Raw genomic sequence first — 22,789 nt, 5'->3', positions numbered from 1 at the left:
TAATGGAACCTCACAAAGGGCTTAGGGAAGAGCGAGGGAGAGAAAATTTTCTGATATGCCATTTAAACAAATGCATGCACAATTAAGAATATGAAGGCTGAACCTTTTGAGCCATCTGCTGACAGTCAGGATAATTATGAAGAAGGCAAGCTATAAATGCAAGAAGTCAAACATGGCTTTTATAACAAGGTAAGATCTCAGTTTGCCAGTGAACATTTATGTTCATTTCCATCAATAATCCTATGTTGTTAGTAAAACCAAGTCTTTCAAATGGCAATTCTAATATGAAATTCTAGCTTGTTTAATGAACAGAATGAAAACACAACAATTAATAGAAAGATAAACAAAACAAATAGAAGAGTTTACAATGTGCTAATTTTCCATACATTGCTACCAAATTAGCCATGTGGTTAAACATTAAGATATTCTGTGAAATGCAAATAAACTGGATCACATGCAACAAATGACCAGCAATTGCTTAACTCTTGCCAAAGAAATGAGACTGTCTTATAACAGTTCTTGGTGTGGGTTTCCTCCACTTCCATGGTCTACTAACATGCATGTACTCTAGGATTTGTACTTGTGACAAAGACGGTGCTACATTACTACTGCAAGCAGGTAGCATGTACCTTTCCAAAGCAGGAGGGCTGCTTGCTGGGCTCTGAGAAGCAGGTGGGAGGACTTTGGGACCCTGTCAGAGTTCTTCTGCCTACTTCCCAAAGCCCAGCAATCAACCCCCGCCCCCAATTACTTTAAGTGATTATGCCCAGGAGCATAACCCTTGTGTTGTGTTAGCTATCTGTACATGTTGTACTTCAAGACATCAAGCAACTGGCATATCAAGTCTTAGAATCAAGACACATACTGAAATGTACAAGTTCCTTAATTGGCTGTGATGGAAATGGCAGCCAACAGGTAGCTGAGAGGGGAAACACAGTGGATGTTACCAGCCATGAACAACCTTTGGGAAATGGCATGCTTGGAAGAGGTTTACAACATCTTCCCTCCCCACACATGAAAGTCTATCATTTCAGCCAAAAAGAAAAAGAAAAAGTGAGGGCCAAAGTTTGGCATAGCTATAATAATGGAAAAGTATCATGAGAAGTATGTTACAAAGGAAAAAGATATCTACAAATTCAACAGAAGTCAGAATATACTATTAAAAAACAGAAGTGTAAAAATTGAAATTGTTCCTGATACATTAAACAAAAACTTGTCAAATAAGTACCATCTTTCTTTTCCCCATGGAAAATCCATACATTGTAAAGTTGCATAACAATAAGAAATTAAAGAGGCACAACTTTTCCATCTTCTGCATTCTAGGAAAAGTTGGTGTGTTGCATTTCTGCCTGTTGTGAAGCAGTTAAAGAAGGCTCTTGTTGGGGGGGGGGGAGCAGACATCTAGCAACCTTATCCACAAACTACTTGTGGCTGGTATGCAATACCCCTCAAGTCATTTACATTTCAAAGCGCTTCACCAAACAGCTGGACAACTCCAAAGTAAGGAAATGGTTTCAGGACTGCAGCCTCTGAGTGAACACAGGTGCAATGCACCTGCATCTGCTACACTGTGCCAAAGGCTGTAACCCAGCCAGAACAACTGCTGTACAACATGCAGTTTCTTGAGATTGCATAGCAGTACCATCTACTGTCACAAGGTATATTTCTTCATTCTAAGACGGGGCTACTACTTGCAAAGAGAATACCAAGAAACTATTATACTAATTTGGGGCTGCTTAAATTAGTGAAGGTTGATCACCAGATACATACGCCAGTCCCTTATGAACTAGGTTGTACATCTTAGGACAGCACATCCGTTAATAATACAATATTGTCTTCATTATATCCTAATGTGAAGCAGAAGCTCAATGAACAGATAATATGTCAGCTCTTGAAATCTTAGATGCCATCCAGGTAAATGTCTCCTAGTGTAAAATTTCAAATTAAAAATGTAAGTGCTTGCATCTTATATGATTGGCTAGCTGGGTTATCTTACCTTTGGTTCCATTGAAATGAAGCTGTGAGTACCTCTACTTGAGAGAACTGACCTTTTAATCGTTTTACTATGGTAGAAGTGGTAGTAATCCTTCAGTGCTCCAATCTATAGAGGGGGGGGGGGAGTGGAGAGGGAGAAAAGAGGGAGATTTAACTTATTAAAAACAGTTTGTCTGGGTTTTTTGTTTTAAGAAAACCAGCACTATAAATTATGCAGTTTCCTGCTGTTTTACTTGATCCTCAGCGCTCATCTTTCAAAAGGACATATGATATGAAATGGATGGACTGTCCTCAAGGCATAGCTGCATAACCATATATTATAACTGAGCTGCTTATTCTGTCTCTATCTTTTTTAATGTCTAATTTATATGCAGCATTTTAAGTAATTTTGTCCAAATTACCACCCAACTATTTTCACAAAAAGGCATAAAAATAATCAGTCTCTCTCTCACACACACACTCTTTTCTTCCAAGAAGCTCAAGGTGGTGTACATGGTTCTCCTCCTCCCCAGTTCATCTTCACAACAACCCTGGGAGATGGGTTAGGCTAAGAAATGGTGAGGTGGTAAGAAATCTCTTAGCAGGGTCACCCAATGAGCTGCAAGGCTGAGTAGGGATCAAGCCCCAGTCTCCCAGGTCATAGTACAACACTCTAATCATTATGCCGTATTGCTATCCAGTGCACTCAAGGAAATTTATTGTAAAAGGTACTATATTCAGCTTTTTATATCATTAGTTCACAAAACAAAATCCATCTGAAGTATCACAAGGAATAAATTCTAGTAGAACTTTAGATTATTCCTTTTATTAAAAATTAGAAAACCAGCACACAACTATCTTTTTAAATGAACTTTTTTTAAAATTATAGATTCACTTTAGATATAATTTAAAAAATAAGAATACCACTGACAATTCCAGCATTATAAATATTCAGACCTTTACAAAGCATGAGGTTAGAAGACAAGCCTCAGGGGTTTGAAAGCCTCCATTTCAAACTTATATAACCCCTGCTTTAAAACAGTTGTGTTGGATGCCAATTCATTTTCCAGCTGAATTAAATATGCCCACATTAGTGTTTAAAGCCCCAAATGGCATTTGAAAGACCACCCCCTTCCCTACAGAAACTCTCTTGTGTTAAGATCGGCAGTAGGAATTCTCTTCCATCATTTTTACATGTTCAGGTGGTGGCAGCCCAGGAGAAATGCTCTCTGTGAATTCTCTCCCTGCAGAGGCAAGTTTCATATCTTCATTCCAAAGCATTCACTATATGCAGAAACTAGAACCATTTCTTCCTCGTTTTCTTCACTCACAGGTTTGGCATAATTTTTGATATTTAAACTGAACTCCTTTTGCAGTCCAGTCCAGTTTACCAAAAGACTTAACGCACTGGAGGATGGGGAAGAATTGCAGCCACCAGTTAGGTGTTGCCAGCATTGTATGCTGTCCGTGTCACAGAGATGTGTGACAGTTATGACAGCACAGTTGGTGCTATAAAGCTTGCAAAGAGATAGCAATGTGTGACTACCTGCTATCCAGTAGTGGTTCTCCTAACCAATCTTTGTAGGTGATCCTATTAGAAAAAACTATTGAAAAGGAAGTGCTCTCTTATACCATCATAAATATCAAGTTATACAACTATCTAATCTTATAGCAATAAGCAATATAGGTTTCACTTCAATTGGCTACCTAACAAAACATTGTCTGTGGGCACCTAGGCACAATAACTCACAACAATCAAGCAAAGGATTTGTGCTTATAGGCTCAGGACTGACAAAAGCCCCATTCAGGAGCTTGTGCTCCTCACACATAACCAAAAGCAAGGGGAGGAATTCAACGTCACACTCTCCTGATCATTCAGTCACTGCAAGCATTTCTCCTCTCCTCCTCCCTCTCTTGACCCTCCAGAAAGGATCTGGGGGCAGCACTGGGGGCGGAGAGCGAGGAGCCCCATTGCACTAGTAGAAGCCCTTGCGCTAGGTTCCACTAGCCTGCTGGGTTAATTGAATCTGGTCCCCTAGGAGCAAGAGTGTGCTGTCATGAACCTCCTGCTCCACAGGATCCTCTTTATTGCGTTAACAGCCCTCAGTGAGATTGAGAGCAAAGGTCTGAAGCAAGGAGCTTCTTCAACTCTTGAAGGCTCCCCAAGTAATTTAGGGTTTTCAATTGTGTGGGGAGCTTCCACATACTGTAGTTATTAAGCCAAAATATTCAATGTACGGTAATTTCATCTACTATGTGCCTCTCTTTAATTAACACAGATCAAAGAGGTTCTACTTTTTAATGAGGAACCTTTACTCCACCCCAATGACTGGAGTTATTGTAAAGCTATAATATTAGAGAAAGAAATTAAATTCTTTTTCAAATCCATTACTTGGTGCATACAAAACAAAATGCATTTTCATAAAAAGAAAAGGAACTGAAAGTTTTCTCCAGGCCATTCAGTGTTTTAACTGCCTGCTGCTGATTTAAGAATACAGTGGTACCTCAGGTTAAGTGCTTAATTCATTCCGGAGGTCTGTACTTAACCTGAAACTGTTCTTAACCTGAAGCACCACTTTAGCTAATGGGGCCTCCCGCTGCTGCCGCGCTGCGGGAGCCCAATTTCTGTTCTCATCCTGAAGCAAAGTTCTTAACCTGAAGCACTATTTCTGGGTTAGCAGAGTCTGTAACCTGAAGCGTTTGTAACCTGAGGTACCACTGTATGTTGTGCTGGTGCAGTTCAATATGGAATTACTTATGTACAACGCAGCAATACTCAAAGAAGAAACAGACAACTCTGGTGCTCAGAACTAATGTATATACTGCAGTGACACCAGGCTGCCCCCAACATTATTTTTTTAAAGGGGGCAGCGCATGGCATGTGGGTGACATGGCATGCATGTGGCAGGTGATGTCACACATCTCTTGACGTGTGCAGGCCAGCGCAGCCTTCTGTTAGGCTGTGCCAGTCCCCACAGTCTCCAGATACCACGCAGGCTGGTGCAGCCTTCCGCAACATTGCACCAGGTCCTCTCAATATTTGGCTGAGTCCCCTTCAAACAAATATTGAGGGGGCGGAAGACACTTGGCGGCTACAGGTAGGGAGGGGCAAGGGAGGGGTGGGGTGCAGGGATCTTGGCTCGGTGCAGCATGGGGCAGGGGCAGGGGCAGAGGCAGGGTGACTCTGTCTCTTTGCGCTGTACCAGGTTAAGTTCCCCACCCCTTACCTGCCCCCTTACCCCTCCCATTTTCCTCTTGGTAAACACCAGAGACCCACTGTGTTTGGAGGCCAGGAGAGCAAGGGTGCCCCACTCATGCCCCTTTACTGGCTGCTGTTGGGTGCAATATTCTTAACAAAAAGAATGATAATATTGAACTTAAATTTATGATTGCAGCCTTAACTGCTACATATTCCTTGAGTAATTTGCTCAAAAGGCTAGATGGGCCATATGTTCCCTGCATCTCTTATCTTTGTCTGAATATTTGCGTAGCTAATTAATGATTATGTTGATAGGCCGTTGTAACTGTTTAAACTCAATTTGCAAACTACTACTTGGGTACTTGAAGCCTGCGTCCAAATATTAGAAGAATTTCAGCATTCTGCAGCTTGGCTGCTCTTGGCCATGCACGCCTCTCTTCTCTGCCATTCTCTCTTCTCCAGCTCTTTACCTTCTTATCACTATGGACCCCATGCTTTCCTAAAGCTATGTACACACTTCCATTTACTCTGCATCAAGTGGACTTCCACGGATGGTTTGGGAAGTCACAATCCATATCTATTTTGTATCTCTCTTGTCATTTTTTAATATACAAAATACTGCATTTCCCCCCAAGCCAACTTCGATCCGAATTGAGAAAAAGAGCAACTTAGCTGCATTTTAAGCTGGCCATGTACACAACCTCAGGCCCTGGTTCCAGTCCTCCTTGCTGATCTCTCTCTCTCTCTCTCTCTCTTGTGAACCTCTTCCTTTTTTCACTTCTCTTCTTTCTGTGTATTGATTTTTTTAATGTTGTTGTTTAGTCGTTTAGTCGTGTCCGACTCTTCGTGACCCCATGGACCAGAGCACGCCAGGCACCTCTGTCCTCAATTTTTTTAATACTCTCCTTAAATTTAACAAAACTCTCAGGGCAGGGCACAACAGTCATATAAATAAAATAAAAGCATATGGATTAACACAGTAGAACAATAAACCCCAAGCAAGGAATAAAAGGCAGCAGCCCCCCCCCCCGGCCTTTTCACATTAAAGCCACACTGAAAATACACCTGGGGGCATTCCATACAGAGAGCTTCACAGCTGCAAGGGCCTTCTCTTGTCACCACCACCCTCACCTCACTTCAGAAGGCAGGGGAATTCGGAGAAGCGCCTCTGGCAGCAACCTCAGCAAGCTCATGTGGTCTTTTTGATATCTGAATCCCAAAACTTTAAAGGTAAGGACCAGCACTTTGAATTGTGCTCAGGGAAGAACTGGCAACCAATTTAGTTGCATGGAACTGATGGGGTTGTTTTCCCTTTGGTCAGCTGCAGGTAGTAACCTAGCAGCAGTGTTCGGTATGAACATAAGTTTCTAAGAAGTCTTCAAAGGCAGTTTCACATACACTGTATTATCTCTTAGTCTGCCTTACCTATCTCTCATCTAAACTCTGAGCAGCAGCTCAGTCGGAGACAGTTAGAGATTCTTCTACCTACTCCATTCTGCTGTGACTTTATCGCAGATCAGCCAGCCACCTCCCTTAGTCAAGTACAGTATCGATTTTAAATATAGCAACACTGACATCTTTATCTAGCTTACTGAATTTTTATATTTTAAAAAACCTTAGTTACCCTGAGAAGCTCAACAACAGCAAAAACACACTGCATATACGACTAGGAAAATAGATTCAGAAGCTGACTAAACCTCTGAGTGACTGAAAGTGGAGCTTACAGTTAAACAGGTTTTTTAAAAACCTGTTTTCCTTGGGCAACATACAATTTGATGATATTTCTATAGAGACGTTTTTAAGAATGGATTATTCTCACTTTAACGTCATCTCTAAAAACTTCCTCTGTGCTTCTGATCATCTGATTATTCCAATTTCTCTCTCTCTCTCTCTCTGGGTATTGCCCTTGTTTTGGATTGCTATATTTAGAATGTATGTGAGGAAAAACAGAACATAATATTTATCAAGATAAAATATTGATAGTTCTGTAATCTTAGTCCTTCTTAAATACAAAGGTGGTATGGCAAAAATTAGACCATTTGTTTACAATTCCACCAATGATGAGTTTGTGCCTTTCTACATCTGTGAGCTCACACAATTTCACTGCAACGTTTACATTACTCCTTTCTACTGCAGATGCATAAAATAAGATTATTTCAAGCAACTGTGAAATAAATATTCACCTCTCATCTTAATGAACATATGGCAAATGCTAGGATTTCTTCATGTCCTGCAGTGGAGCTCTGTGTTTGAAACACTATCTCTTTGAATCAAAGCAATTGGTCTAAAACAAGGACATACTGCTTAGTAAGCTTCTAAATATGATTTTCAGTTGGCTACATCAGTATCTTTTGCCCCCTTCCATTTCCTCTTTGAAGATGCTGAATCTGCACATAAAGTTAAACATCAAATGCAATGTCACTGAGAAATGACACTCCTTCAAAGAGCAGATTAAAAATTGCCAGAGAGCAATCTGGCATAACTGTCATGCCTAGAATTCATATGCTTCAATAATGATTCCAGCCTTCTCCCTGGTACATTTTGAAATGGCAAGAAGAGATCTGTTGATATATACATTTAGTAACTACAAGACATGTCCACTGTTATTTCTTTCTCTTTTTTTCTTTTAAAGTGGGCAATCTTTATGCAATGTTATTTATCAATACACTGTGCAAATATAGTGAGAAATTATTTACAATTTCTGAATAGTCTTTCTATTTCATCTATTGATATGTCAATATAAAATATTTTATTTGCATTGTGAGTTAATAAAAAGTGAAGGGGCAATTATTCTGTAGATTTTCAGGAGTAACTCATACATAAACCTCTTCCTTCATTTAATGGAAAAATGATTTGTTCAACCCTCTGCAAAAGCCTTTGTGCACCTCAGAAGGTTCAAGCTTTTGCTGAGAAACAGCTCAAAACAACTCAGGTGCTGGAAGTCAACCAATATTAACAGCACACTAAAAAAAAAAGTGTTCTTTATAAATAAAAAGTCAGATTAGCCTCTCATCGGCTTTCAGTCTTGAGATTCCAAGAACAATGGAGATCCAGCATGGTGTGGTGGAGAAATATTGGAATGGATGAAGAAATCCATTTTAAATCCCTGCTCATATTGGATGACTTTGGGTCACTCACATTCTCTCGGCCTTAATTTACCACACAGGGCAGTTATGTGGATAATACTCCTTTGTACGCCACTGTGCCCTTGAAGAAGGAGTTGGATACATATAATAAGAAGGAGTTGGATTCATATAATTAAGGATTATAATTTTTCATAGAGGAAGCTAAGGACTGACCTAGATGGACTGACCATTCTGTATATATAAACATAGACTTGCACCATTTGTGTAGAAAAGGGGTTTGTATCAAATTTTAAAAGCCAAGGGCGAGGGGAATAAAATATTTCCTTATCTACAGTTTAAAAGGTAAAGGGACCCCTGACCATTAGGTCCAGTCGTGGCCGACTCTGGGGTTGTGGCGCTCATCTCGCTTTATTGGCCAAGGGAGCCGGCGTACAGCTTCCGGGTCATGTGGCCAGCATGACTAAGCCACTTCTGGAGAACCAGAGCAGTGCACAGAAACGCCGTTTAACTTCCCGCCGGGGAAGTGCTTTTGAACTGTTAGGTTGGCAGGAGCAGGGACCGAGCAATGGGAGCTCACCCCATCTTGGGGATTCAAACCGCTGACCTTCTGATCAGCAAGCCTAAGAGGCTCAGTGGTTTAGACCACAGCGCCACCTGTGTCCCTTATCTACAGCTTAGATCTCCCCAGTTCTCTCTCCTCCAGGTGCTTTTCTGCTAGTTTATTTTATTATTTAATGAGAATTATTTACATACCAGCCTTTCATTACAATAAATTAATAATAACAACAAGGTGGTTTACAAAATAAAGCAGATACAACAAAATATGCAAACTGGAATCCAGAATTCTGTAGAATCAGTACTAAGGATCAGTGCCTAGTTATGCCTATGTGAACAGGTAAGTATTTACTAGCTGGTAGAACACTAACAGCAGATCAGCCCATCATATCTGCAAGGGACGTTTGTCTACAAAGTCCTCCTCTAACTCATCATAAGATGACATGTCACAACTAGACTAGATCCCCCATTTTCTACACATTTAAGTACATGGAAAAGCTGCCATCATACTGCATTTGGACCAGATACTGGTTTGCCTTCCCAGAACTTCCTTTAAAAAGGTAAAGGACCCCTGACAGCACTGGCGGAGGAAGAGGAGTGTGGGGGGAGCGCACCACCCCCAGCAGTGCGATCCTGGTAGGGTGCCATCACGGCTGCCCCCCTGCCCACGCTGGGCACCATGCCCCTGCAAGTGGCATGCCACACCCGCAGAACGCGTGCCAGCCCCACCCCCGTCTGCTCTCTGCCACACACCCCCTTGCCGGAGCATGAAGCTCTGCCACTGCCTGACAGTTAAGTCCAGTCGCAGAGGACTCTGGGGTTGCAGCGCTCATGTCGTTTTACTGGCCGAGGGAGCCGGCGTTTGTCCGCAGACAGTTTTTCCAGGTCATGTGTCCAGCATGACTAAGCCGCTTCTGACACAACGGAACACCAAAACCAGAGCAGCACACGGAAATGCTGTTTGCCTTCCCGCTGGATGGTACCTATTAATCTACTTGCACTTTTTGGCTTCCCTTATTTTTGTTCACCCTAACCTCCTTGAGCTACCAAATAATAAAAAATTGATTCCCTATTCAGAGTAAGCTATGTAAATTGCTCAGTCTTCTTCACACTGATTATTAGTTTATCAGTTAAGCAATTGCTGTATCTACTCTGATCTAATCTCATGTGAACCAGATGTAAAGTCAATGCAATTAAACTGATATGAGCAAAGGAATCAGCCTTAGAGAAAATAAATAATTTGAGATATTGATGAGTTTTGGAACAAGGTGTGTCTGTTTAGTGTAAACTACAGATTTGCATTTATGCCAAAAGAGCATACAGTACAGTGTTCAAAGCAATTCATACAGTACCTACAACAGTTATATTGTTTCCATAGTACACTTAATAACACAACAACCAATAAGCCTTTTAACATTGTACTTCGCCTTACAAATCAAAAGGCAGAAATGACTGGTCAGGATAATTGCAATGTTTTCATTTTACTGACCGCAGCATCAAGGTTGATTAAATAATTCCCTATCATCAACTCCAGTACAGTTTACTGTGAAATAATAACGCTCCAACCCCTGGGTATTATTGGGGGTGAGTTTCATTCACTAAGTGATCTGTTGAGGTAGTAAATATCCATCACACCATCTCATCCATTTATTTTATCAGCATCAACTGTCACAGCAGTAAAACTTTTAACAGCCTTGTTAGACTTTCTACTGAATCAAAGTCTGCCCCATGTGCCTATCTGTAAAAAAAAGTTTAACAAAGCATGGAAAATGGTAAACACCATTCTACAGTTTGATATATCAGTCATAATATACGTAGCATTTATTTCAACAATCCAAGAACCATTTATAAAGGGAGAAGAAAAGGCGAAGCAAAAAATCCTCCACAAATCCTGAGTGGAGTCCCTAAGAGAGTTGGGTGGCGCCTTCCAGCAACTCCTGGACCCAGCCTGGTGCCAAAGGCATGCAGGCCAACATTTCCTGCCCCAATCCCGCTGCCTGGCCTTTGCTGGCTCTCTCTCTCTGCCTCCCCCGCCTATCCAAGGCTGCCAAGAGGCCTTCGAGGCCTGCAAGGCCACTGCCACTTTTTCTGTCGCCTCCCACAAGACCTGGCAGGCCGCTGCTGCTTCTGTCACCGCCTCCTGCCACGGCAGCAAGGCCTGGCAGGCCGTCACGGCAGCCGCACCTCCAGAATCTGGCTGTGTACTTCTGGAAGCACACTTCTGGTGCCAGCTTCCAGAAGTACGTCAGTGTCAACAAGGTCGAGAGCGGGGTCCTGTCGCCTGAGCAGCGCAGGACCTCCATACACACCGGCCAGGCTTGCTCCTCAGGGCACTTTAGCGCTGCTAACACAGCATTTGACTTCACTCCCAGAGGTGCCCTCCATTGTCTCTTGAGACAGTCGGATGCCAACCACTGAGGGAATGAAATATTCAGCCTTGTTTCTTCAACCATCAATTCTGCAGAAATTGTTTAGGGAGGCCTATAGTCTCATCCAGGAAATAATATCAAGTGAATTTTATTTAAATATTGTTTACAACACTGGTGGAATCTACACACATATAAAAAACACTGAAAATGCTTTTTTAATTTTTTTAAAATACCACATTGAATTTGGCATAGCTCTCTTTTGCCATCTAGTGTCACATTTGTATATTGCACTTTACAACACATTAAAAACCTTTTATTTGCAGTTGTATAGCTGAGTCTACCGTCACTCAAAAAGTTTGGCTGCAATCCTAAACATACTTACTAGGGAGTAAGTTCCATTAGTTCCATTGTTTTTCTCCAAAGCCTGCAGGGAAGTGAAAGAAAAGGCCTACATTCTGCCTCTCCCTCAAGTTCTCTGGGTCTTGCTGTGTTGGAGGGGGTAACAAAATAAGAGCACCCTTCCCCTTTTAGTTTCATGCAGCATGCTGTGGACGTGGGAAAGTGGAGGAGTGTGCAAGTTGCTGGGGGGAGAGGGAGGACTGGAGAAGCATGACTGGCACACAGCTAAACTAGCATAGCAACCTATGCGGCCCACTAAGGGTGCACTGCATGAAGGCCTTCAAATTCTGCAGCCAGTACTGCTGTGAAGCAGATGTGAGTGTTGATGAGAGTATAGGCCTCCGCAAGCACTTAATGGTACTCTGTTCCCTGTGTTAAACTGTTAACAGAAACATACAAATTGGTTAGCCCCTATGAAAATGCATGCCTAAAAATGGACATAAATACTGTACTGTTCTACATTTTAAACATTAGCCTTGGAGATAATCTGACTTTGGAGGAAGCAAATGTGCTGAATCCTGATCAACTCTGATTTGTTCAGGGTCACAGTGGGCATCAGGGCTGTGGTCCTTGACAAAGCTGTTCTCCCGTATGCAACTTATCAGGAATGTTTTAGTATAAAAGCACAAATGTATTTCTGGCACAAAGCTGTGTTTACAGGAAATGGGGGAAGCCACAGGACTTAAGATGATACATCATTATACTGTAATTTTCATGGCTGCATTCAAATCTCTTGCTTCCCCCTCCCCCCACAAACAGTACCATGGTATTGTTGTAGTTGCAGCATTTATTTGAACTCTCTTCAGGAGACTGCATTTTTAGGATATACTTCCTGCCAGTGCTTTTTTTCTTAAAAAATATATGTTTAGGGGTACTCTCATTTTGACTCAAGAAAATCACCATTTTGTAGTTCAAATCCAAAAAAAGTCAAAGAAGATAGCTAGTGAGAAATGCATTAACAAACTATGTTCAGATCACATCTTTAGGAATGCTGTCTAGTGTCAAGCCTAAACAAGTACATACCTCTGGTAGAGAGAGCGTTTCATACAAGAGAAGGAGGAGCTAGAGCTTCAGTCCCACACCAACCCCTGCAGTTACCTGTAGTCCTGAGTGAGAAGACATTCGGGTTGTAAGCAAAGAAAGGGGAAGGTCATTGTTCCATGGTGGAAAGAACCAGCTGTATTTGTGGAAGTTTGCAGGTCAAAGCCTGGCATCTCCAGAGAGGGTTGACCCTGCCTGAAACTTTGGAGAATCATTGCCAGCCAATGCAGACAATGTTGAGTGAGATGGATCACAAAATTGTAGAGCTGGAAGGGACCACCAGGATTATCTAGTTTAACCTCCTGCAATGCAGGAATCTTTTTGCTCAACACGGGACTTGGAACTCAGGACCCTGCGACTGAGTATCTACCTACTGTACCAACTGAGTGCCAACACGACAAATTAGCTTCTTTTCCTAACTATCCAGATATCATCATAAGGAAATGGTGGCAGGAGTTGGGCTCAGCTTTTCAACAACATTTTTAACTTTAAAAGTCATTGCTGCAAGCTTTTCCACACTCCTATTTTACCCTCCACTACATCTGCGTAGTTAAATGCCTCAGCTGCTGGCCATGGCGGATCCTAGAGACAAAAATACTAATAATCCTAACTGAGAGACTTTGAAGGATACCTGAACTGAACAGAACACAATTGTATTATTAGTTAAAGGGAAAGTATTTCCATCCCTTTCAACCAATGTTGTCAGAAGTAACATCTGACAGCTCTTCATGCATAATACAAGAGCACACATCTAAATAAGCACATTTATATTTTGCAGAACATTGTAAATTTCCCACAATAATCTGCAACAGTGACACAATTTAACATTAATCTTGTCAAATCTGGGACAGCGGGGAATGGTGCATGGGCATTAGGAGGGCAGGACAGATATGTAACATAAAATAATTGAATAACTAAGCCCCATGCCCAAGCATGAAGAATAAAGGTTTTCCCCCTTTATTTGAATTTTGCTGCATCTTTTTTTCTAGGAATACAGGTTGAGCATGAGGATGGGGAGAGCAGACCATAAATTATGAGAGAAAGGAGGATATTTTTGGGAGGGGTGTCCCCCTTCCTGTGTCCCTGCCCATTTGATTTTGTGTATCTGATGGTGTCTTTGGTATGGAGGGAGGAGTGTAAGTAGAATAAATATTCTTATATCTTAAAATATATAAGAAAACCATTCTGCTGTAGTTCTTGGTTATGGTCCTGTGCATTTGTGACAGTGGGTGAGATTTACTGGTTATGTGTTGTCTGCTTTTTGAACCCAAATCTGCAGCATGAGACAGAGTCTTTCTAGCCCTTCCTGGAGATGAGTTAGCAAAGTCTGCTGATGACACCAAGTTGTTCATGGTAGTTTTTATCAAAAAGAGACTGCAAAGCACTCCAAAAAGCTCTCTCCAAACTGGGTAAATGAGCCTTAAAATGATAAATCTGATTCAGTGTTAACAAGTGTAAAGTGATATATGCTGGGACAAAATGTTAGATTGCATATACGCTGTTGAGGTCTGAGCTGGCGGTGGCTGACCAAGAACCAAGAACTTAGGGTCATAGCGGAAAGCTCAGTTAGGATGTTGTGGTTAAGATGTTGTGTGCCAGGTTGTGGCAGCAGTAAAATTGGTAAATTATAGTGTAGTGACCATTAGGAAAAGGATTGAAAACAGAAACTGGAAATACCATCATGGCCTTATACAAGACAATGGTGCAGCTGCGCTTGGAATACTGTGAGTAATTCTGGTCACCACGTCTCTTAAAGGATAGCATAATGCTGGGATTTCTTTTAGAAATGGTGGATCATCACCCTACTTTTGTAAAGGTTTGCATGAGAGTTCCTGAATCGTTTTCAGGTAAGTGCTTTTCTTTACAGAAATAAAAACATTAGAACTTTGAAAATAATCATGTTATGTTGACATGAATGTACAGAATGAAACAATATCTCTCACTGGCAGTTCCACGTATCTGTGACTTTGCAAATTTGGGGGGGGGGTGTTCTCTGCTGTCTGTAGGACTAGGACCTGGGAGACCACAATTCAAATCCCCACTCAGCCATGAAGTTCACTGGGTGTTACTGTCCTATACATGCCTAAATTTAAGTCTCACTGTGTTTTCTATATGAGCTGTTTTGTTATGGCTGGTCACAACTCTCCAAATACCACAAATTGTAAAAAGAACCAAATAAATTTGATCTGCACCAAGTCTTGGCAAGCCATAAGTAGCTTACACATTGCGTAATATGCCTGGCCATTAACCCTAATGAGAGCATGCTCTCCATCGGGGGGCCACTAGGAGTGCATTGGAAGATGGCCGACAATACCATCTCTCCGGCTCACACGAGGTAATTAAGAGGCTGATATGGGAGTATGAATTTGTTTGATCCTATCTATCTACCTCAGGCTATGCTCTATCTTTGTCACCAAACTCTGAGTATAAATTGCACACTGTATTAATTGATATTGTTTTTAACATTAGTGACCATGTGATGATTTTAGCTTATGAATTTTATTGTTTAATGTTTTTATTTGTACATTGGGGTACTTTTATAGCTTTGTTTAGAGTACATAATGTTTTAATAATACAAATGTTTTAAGTCTTTTTTTTACCAATTCAGTATATTTTCTTTTAATTGTCAAATAATTCTGTGTACACTGCGGCAGCCTTTGGCTATGTGCAATAAAACTGACTGAGACGGAGACTGATATGGGAGTATGCAGCCTCCCTTGTTGCCCCAAGGAAATGGGGAACGCTGCCTTGCCTGCTGTGGCAATAAATCATCCCCGGATTCGAAAGAAGGGGGTGAGGGCACTAGGCACAAAGCCCTTGTGTGGGTCCGGCTCTCCCGGACGCTGTCTCTGATCGCGCACTAGCTGCATCAGCTCAAAATAAACAATTAGAGAGAGAAGCAAATGCACATACTTCAAGTGAAGATCGGGAGTAAAGACTGCTAATTAAAGGGATCTCTGTGAAGTGGAAGTGACGGGCTGAATTTAACAATAAATCAAGAAGAAGAGTCATCAAAGGATTGGTATGTAGTGGAACTGAAAGGGGGAGGCGGGGAAACTTTTCTTTTTTTTTTGTCTTATGTGAGTACCTAATACCCCCCCCCCCCAAGAAAAGAATCGTTGCAATTACTGATCACAAGCAGGAGGATTAAGAAATGTGTGGAAATAAATTACTAATCAAAGACATGGCTGGTGGGAAGATCGGGAAGGAATGAAAGTTCTGTGTGACGCAGCAATAAAAAGAGATTTGTTATGGCAGGCCTGCCTACAGGAGGATGAGGGGGAGGAGGACCATGGCTTGTTACTATATCGGAATGTGAGTTGGACCTGGCAGGGCCCCCTGAGAAAATTGATGAGAGACTGGCAGGCCTGTGGAAATCAACGGACAGACTGTGGGAATGTTTTGTATGGAGGTGCGGAAATGGCGCCTGTTTTTTTGTTGTTGTTGTTGTTTTTTGACATGGCTCTTGGAGGAGTGTAAAATCCACACAGGATATAACAACGTTTGTTTTCAACCCGCTTGTGGAGACTATCAGAGATCACAAAGAAAGGAATATATGATAACAACAAGAAGATGAGGAAAATAACAAAGAGAAGGTACATTAAAGCAGCAGCAAGAGAGATGTTTGGATCCCTTTCGGAGCACGAAGTTGGCTGTGTAATTTGGAACTAATGTGATTTGGAATTAATGTGATGTGATTGGCCTGTTAATAAATTTATTTTTTAAAAAAGAAAAGAAAAGAGAGAGCATGCTCTCCATCTTATTGCTATACCTCCATCACTGCCCCCTCATCAAAAAAGTAGGTAGTGGTTTTTTGTTTACACTTTTAATTATGCCTGGACATTGCAATTCCAAGATAAAAACCAGCAAGAACTGTTAAGTCTCTTTCATACACTTATATAGTTTATATTTGCATAACTTTCTGATTTGTAAAAATGATTGTTTCAATTTATCAGAATGCATTGTTTCACAAAAAGTTAACTTGGGTTTTCTAATACAGTGGTGCCTCGCAAGACAAAATTAATTCGTTCCGCGAGTTTTGTTGTCTTGCGATTTTTTTCGTCTTGCGAAGCACGGTGTCGGGAAAGTTTTGGAAAAGCTTCAAAAATCACCAAAGTCTTTAAAACCTCAAAAAAGGCTACCACACCGCGTTCTATGAGTTGCTCCTCGAAGTCAAGTCGCAACTGTATTAACGGTGTTAAGAAAAAGGAAACAAACTTGCAAGACATTTCCGGCTTGCGAAGCAAGCCCATAGGGAAAATTGTCTTGCGAAGCAGCTCAAAAAACAAAAAACCCTTTCGTCTAGCAAGTTTTTTGTCTTGTGAGGCATTCGTCTTGCGAGGTACCACTGTATTATTATCAGAAGTCTACTTCTGAGAGTTCCACTAAATTAATGCTTTGAATTACTTCTGCACTGGTTGTAACTAGGGGATATTATTTATTAATTCATTCATTAATTAAATTTGTATACCACCCTATACCCACAGGTCTCTGGGCAGTTCACAAGATTTTTTGATGTGAAGTGAGGGGGCCACAGTATTCCTGAACATCCACTACTTGGTATTTTAATTTTTTGTGTGACTGTTCACTGGTATTCACAGTGTGTCTTGTTTGTTGCTCCTGCACAATTCCCTCTCACAAACTTCCTCTTCTTGTCCTGGGACTCCAGTCAAACTGGGGTCTTATAGTAAATGTGATATATACTAATATATATAGTCAGTGCTTTTTTTCTTTAAAAAAATATATATTTAGGGGTACTCTCATTTTGACTCAATAAAATCACCATTTTATAGTTCAAATAGGAAAAAATAAATACAGTAAATGGACAAAAGTACAAAGGTTCACAAAATGTTTAGGCATATGCGTACCCCTGCGTACCCCCAGAAAAAAACACTGTATATAGTGCTATGTGGAGCTGAGGCTCCATTACTTTGGCCACCTCATGAGAAGAGAAGACTCCCTGGAAAAGACCCTGATGTTGGGAAAGATGGAGGGCACAAGGAGAAGGGGACGACAGAGGACGAGATGGTGGGACAGTGTTCTCAAAGCTACCAGCATGAGTTTGACCAACCTGCGGGAGGCAGTGGAAGACAGGAGTGCCTGGCGTGCTCTGGTCCTGGGGGTCACGAAGAGGCGGACATGACTGAACAACAACATAGTGCTATGTAGCTCAGTAGATTTGGCTATGTGGTGTCATGGAGGCAATTCAGAGTGAAGGCAGAAAGCACTGCCTTCGCTCTGAAGAAGGGCCAGGAAGGAAGCCAGGAAGCAAACAGTTTCATATCTGAAAATGTTTTACAGTCCTGAAATTTGCTGAAGAGTGAGGTAGTTTTCAGGGAGAGGAAAAAAAGTTTCTGCAGTGTGCCTATTTCAGTTAAGCATAACCTTAAATGTTGGAGTAGTATTTTTCAACATTTGACCATACAGTGGTGCCCCGCAAGACGAACGCCTCGCAAGACGGAAAACCCGCTAGACGAAAGGGTTTTCCGTTTTGGAGGCGCTTCGCAAAACGAATTTCCCTATGGGGTTGCTTCGCAAGACGAAAAAATCTTGCGCGTCCCCGAGGTTTCCCCCCCCCGCTTTCCCCCCTTTTCCTAAGCCGCTAAGCCGCCTATCAGCTGTTCCGCTGATAACCCGCTTAACAGCTGATCGCGAAAAGCCGCTAGACCGCTGTAGCGCTAATCCGCTAAGCTGTCAATGGGCTTGCTTCGCAAGACGAAAAAACCGCTAGACGAAGAGAATTGCGGAACGGATTCTTTTCGTCTTGCGAGGCACCACTGTATTTTAACAGTATTTGACAGGTTAACTGACTAAATATTTTCGATTAGTGAAATAGTCAACTACTACTTCTCCCAAAATTAATTTAGTATCAATATTAACAGTTTTCTTAAGAACTGGTTTGTAAGATCTGACTCTTGTCTTCTCTTTTTAAAAATATTTCCTGTTACTCATAAGTTCTGAAGAATTTCCTCATTCACTGAAGTCTAAAGTTTTCTATTCCTTTGGGCCTTTTGGCCCAAAACTTCATCATATTAAAAACAACATTTTAAGCTTTCCATTGACTTTCAAGAGTTCAAGGTTAATGTTTGTCTTTGCTAATCCTCAAATGAGGCCCCAATTCTGTGCACACTTATCTAAGAGTAAGCCCCATTGAATTACTGTAGAAGTATGAAAACTTTCAAGTTAAACAGTAACCTTAATTAGGCAGAACTGCAAGAAAATTTACAGAGAGAGAAAAGAATTGTTCCAGATTTATTTCCTGCCCCCTTCAAATATGGTTGTAAGGGAGGGGTCCTCAAACTTTTTAAACAGGGGGTCGGTTCACTGTCCCTCAGACACTTTGGGGGTCGGACTATAGTTTGAAAAAAATATGAATGGTCAGTGCTCAAACATATATATATATACTGCAACAGTATTAAAAATCCACAATAATAAATAGGCTTTAAATTTTGATGCCACCCTGGTTCTGCCCCACTCCACCCTTTTAAGATTTACTAAGAATTTCACTCAAAGAACTTCTCCCTAAATGAGCTTAGGGAAGAAGTGTGAAGTCAATGCAGAGCCTGGGAACCACGCAGCCCATTCCTTCTGGGTTGAATTTACTCCCAAAGGCACACAGCTAAGGACCCAGTTCTGAAGCCCTGAGCATGCCCTCTTGCACTCCAGAGACAGGAGCCGTTTTCTCACGAGTAACCCTATTCAAAAGAGAAGGAGCAGCTCAAGAGGCTGGGGAATTGTGGATTGCAACTTGGACCTGTTTGTACTACGGCAGTTCCCTAACCAAGGAGCCGCCCTTCGTTACGGGGAAGCCTCTTTAAAAATCCCGATATCAGAGATCTCTTGGGAAACGAGACAAGGCCTGGGCGAGCCTTTCTGCCTCCCGGGTGGGAACTGAGGAGAGGAGAGCAACCAAAAAGAAACAAACTGCAACCCCCACCTTGGCTGGCCAGTTTCTTGGATGGGGAAATAAACAAAAAGGCGGGCCTGACTTGCGGCCCCCTCGCACCTCCCCATGGAAACCGAGAGAGGTGTTTGCCACTGACTTCAAGTGGGACATGTGCGCCGTGTGAAATCCGTGCGGCGAGGCAGCGCACAACCGGGAAGAGGCGACCAAGGGACTGAATGAGGGAGTTGGGGAATGAGGCTGAGGCAAACCCGGTGCGGCGTTTCAGCCTTGGACTTGAGGGCCTCGCCACCCGCTCAGTCAGTCTCCACGCCGCGCTAAGGTTAACCCGGTGTGGCGTTTCAACCTCCGACTTTGCGGCGGGTTCTGAAATGGCCAGGCAGGCTGGATTTAGGACCCTGGGGGCTGGATGTGGCCCGTGAGCCATAGTGTGAGGACCCCTGTTGTAAGGTGTCTGCTTGAGGGGGGTGGGAATCAAAGAACTAGTCAGAAAATGTGAATAAGATGAATATATGAATAAAATTATACACAATTTCTTTTACAAATTCACATAGAAAAGTGAATATGAACAAGAATAGTTTGTTACCTCTTAAGAATTTCTGACAGGGCTACTACTGCCTTTCTGACCTCTTACCCTCATGTCCTAAAAGTAAACCTGCTAAGGTAAACTAGTTTGTTACCTGTTAAGAATTGCTGACAATATAATCACTTTCTTTCTGACCTCTTACTTATTGTCCTAAAAGTAAACCAATTAAACAATCTCCCTGGGAGTATTTGCTATTTTTTAGAATACAAAGGACAGCAAAAAAACAGAGACCTTGGATTCTTAGGTAATGGCAGATATATGTAACCCTGCATCCACTGAACTATAGATTAGAGCAGTACTTAGTCATCTTTCACCTCTGTCAAGTTAATAATATTAATACCATTTTAATACCAATTTTGTTTATTATACTAGTATATGACCATTCTGTCTAATGAAGTGTTCCAAATTAAATTGCTTGCATAATTGAATGGCAGCTTGTCATATAAAAGACTTTGACATGTGAGATAATTCAGTGCAGCAATATTAATCAAAATCTGAGATGTAGGAGGGTTGGGGGTTTTTCGTGTGTTTTTTTTCAAGCGATCTGCCATGGAACAACCCCACAAAAGACAACAACAGTGGTTACCCAGACCTCATTGCTGGTTGTGAAGGTGCCCCCAGATCTGTTCAAGCTTCAAGGTCCCAAAAACGTAGGTCGGCCACTGCCTGAGGATCTCTCCCAGCACCTTCACATAGATGTTAAAAAGCATGTGGGAGAGGGCAGAGCCCTGAGGCTCCCTACAAGTGATTGCCCAGGGGTCTGAACACTCATCCCCCAACACCACTTTCTGGACACGGCCCAGGAGGAAGGAGCTGTATAGCAGTGCCCCCAGTTCCAAACTCCTGTAGACAGTTCAGAAGGATGCCATAGTCATTGGTATCAAAAGCCGCTGAGAGCTCCAGCAGAACCAGGAAACAGTTTTCACCTCTGTCCCTAGCCCGCCAGAGATCATTGACCAGCTTGACCAAGGTGGTTTCAGTCCTATGATGGGGCCTGAATCCTGATTGGAAGGGGTCCAAATGGTCTATATCCTCCAGATATTCCTGGTGGTTCAACGACCACCCACTCAATCACTTACATTTCCCAGATAATAAAGTTACTTTTGAAAGAAGTTGTGAAGTCTACTTCTTTCTTATAGAAAGGTGATAATTAAATTTTGCTAATACCTAGAGATTAATCTTTACAGTAAGTACTAAAAGGTCAGGATGTTTGTTTGTACCTGCGAGGGTCACATATAGTTCATTGATGGGTATATCTTAGAGTAAAGCAATGCTAGCTGGACCAATGCCATGATCTGTACTAATCAACAATGTAAAAATCCACACTAGCACATCATTACTATACTGTAATGGTTGGGAATATGTTTTGCATGCAGGAGAGCCAAGGTTCATCTCCACCTGAAAAATTCACAAGTAACATAGCTAGGAAAGAAACACTCTGCCAGAGACCTCAGAGAGCTTCTACCAATTAGAGATGGGGAAATGTAGTAGATGGGGAAATGGTTTGACTAAGCATAACGTAGCTTGAGAGACAGCCTTCTCCCTATCCATTGCCCAGGAATGGAAGATTTGAGACCAGGCAATAATGGGCCACATTGGTTGGTGTTTTGTTTTTTTAAGTGGCTCTTTAAGGGGCTCAGGGAAGATACCCTCACAGAGGGAAACATTCACCACCCCACAGAGCCCACTGCCCAACCCGCCTGGCTTGCTTTCACTCGTCCAAGCAGCCTGTCCACAACCTCAGAAATAACAGGTTGAAATTGATCTCACATAACCTGACTAGACAGAGCTCTGGAACTCTCCAATAGTGGAGGCTATCTCTTTCTGAATCTGAGGAATCTGTTCTCCTTGCAGACTTGTCCAATATTTATCCTCCCCAAGTTGAAGCTTAACTAGTATTTTATTAATACTACCGGTGTGTGGCATTATTACATATAAGCAATCTTATGACACCTATTCACTGTATTGCTTGAGTAACCCATTTACACTGCCTGTGCAGTAACACTTTATTATCATAGAAGATGAGAGAAAGCTCTTCAAATTAAGGGCCATAATAAACTACTTTTTGAAACTTTCACTGTAATCATACAGTATGTGTGAACTGATTTTATGACACAACAAAAATGAACAAGTGTTACTGTCCTTTGATCTGAGCTAGTTGGTAGGGGGGAGGTTGATATAGTATGATACCTCAGGTGTATTTTATGGGTTCTTACAGCATAAAATAAAGATCTGTATTGTATAGGTTGAAACTGGTGCCCTAGACTTCTGCATTTGTGTAATAAATATGTTAACCAGAAGGAAACACTATCCTGTACCATAAAGAATAAGTGCAAAACTCTATTGTGTGTTATTTTAACCATGCCATCCATGGCTTATGCTCGGGGTTGCATGCTTCACACCTTGGCTGGCTAAGTGCCATAAAATGTGTGAGGTGTTATCACGGAGACTTTGTCAGTAATGAGAATCTATTTTTCCATCTTGTCTAGAATGACAGTTTAGCAGCAGGGTATTTTCTAAGTGTTACTGCATGCAGCAGGTGTTTCCTTACTGAGTGACTGCATTTGTCTGGGTCCAAGTATTTTCTCATTGCCTTTTTCTTTTTTGGCAGGGGGATGTAGCTAGTTCCAGGTGTTTGTTAACCAAACATCTGTGGATTCTGCAAATTCCAGGTGT

The 22,789-nt window shown here is 41.8% G+C and overlaps 1 protein-coding gene across 4 annotated transcripts in view; it reads right to left on the bottom strand.

Annotated features, from left to right (window-relative positions):
• PCSK5 (proprotein convertase subtilisin/kexin type 5) overlaps nt 1-22,789 on the bottom strand; it is a 244,994-nt gene that overhangs the window by 218,455 nt on the left and 3,750 nt on the right. For all 4 annotated transcript variants that reach the window (XM_077935976.1, XM_077935978.1, XM_077935980.1 and 1 more), the window contains exon 2: nt 1,997-2,101. In XM_077935976.1, coding sequence (XP_077792102.1) covers nt 1,997-2,101 — 105 coding nt within the window. The remainder of the gene's footprint in view (nt 1-1,996; nt 2,102-22,789) is intronic.

Source organism: Podarcis muralis, chromosome 11 (assembly GCF_964188315.1).
Source record: "Podarcis muralis chromosome 11, rPodMur119.hap1.1, whole genome shotgun sequence".
Classification (NCBI taxonomy): Eukaryota; Metazoa; Chordata; class Lepidosauria; order Squamata; family Lacertidae; genus Podarcis; species Podarcis muralis.
The sequence above is the reverse complement of the archived record's forward strand: the minus strand, read 5'-3'. Positions and strand labels throughout refer to the sequence as shown.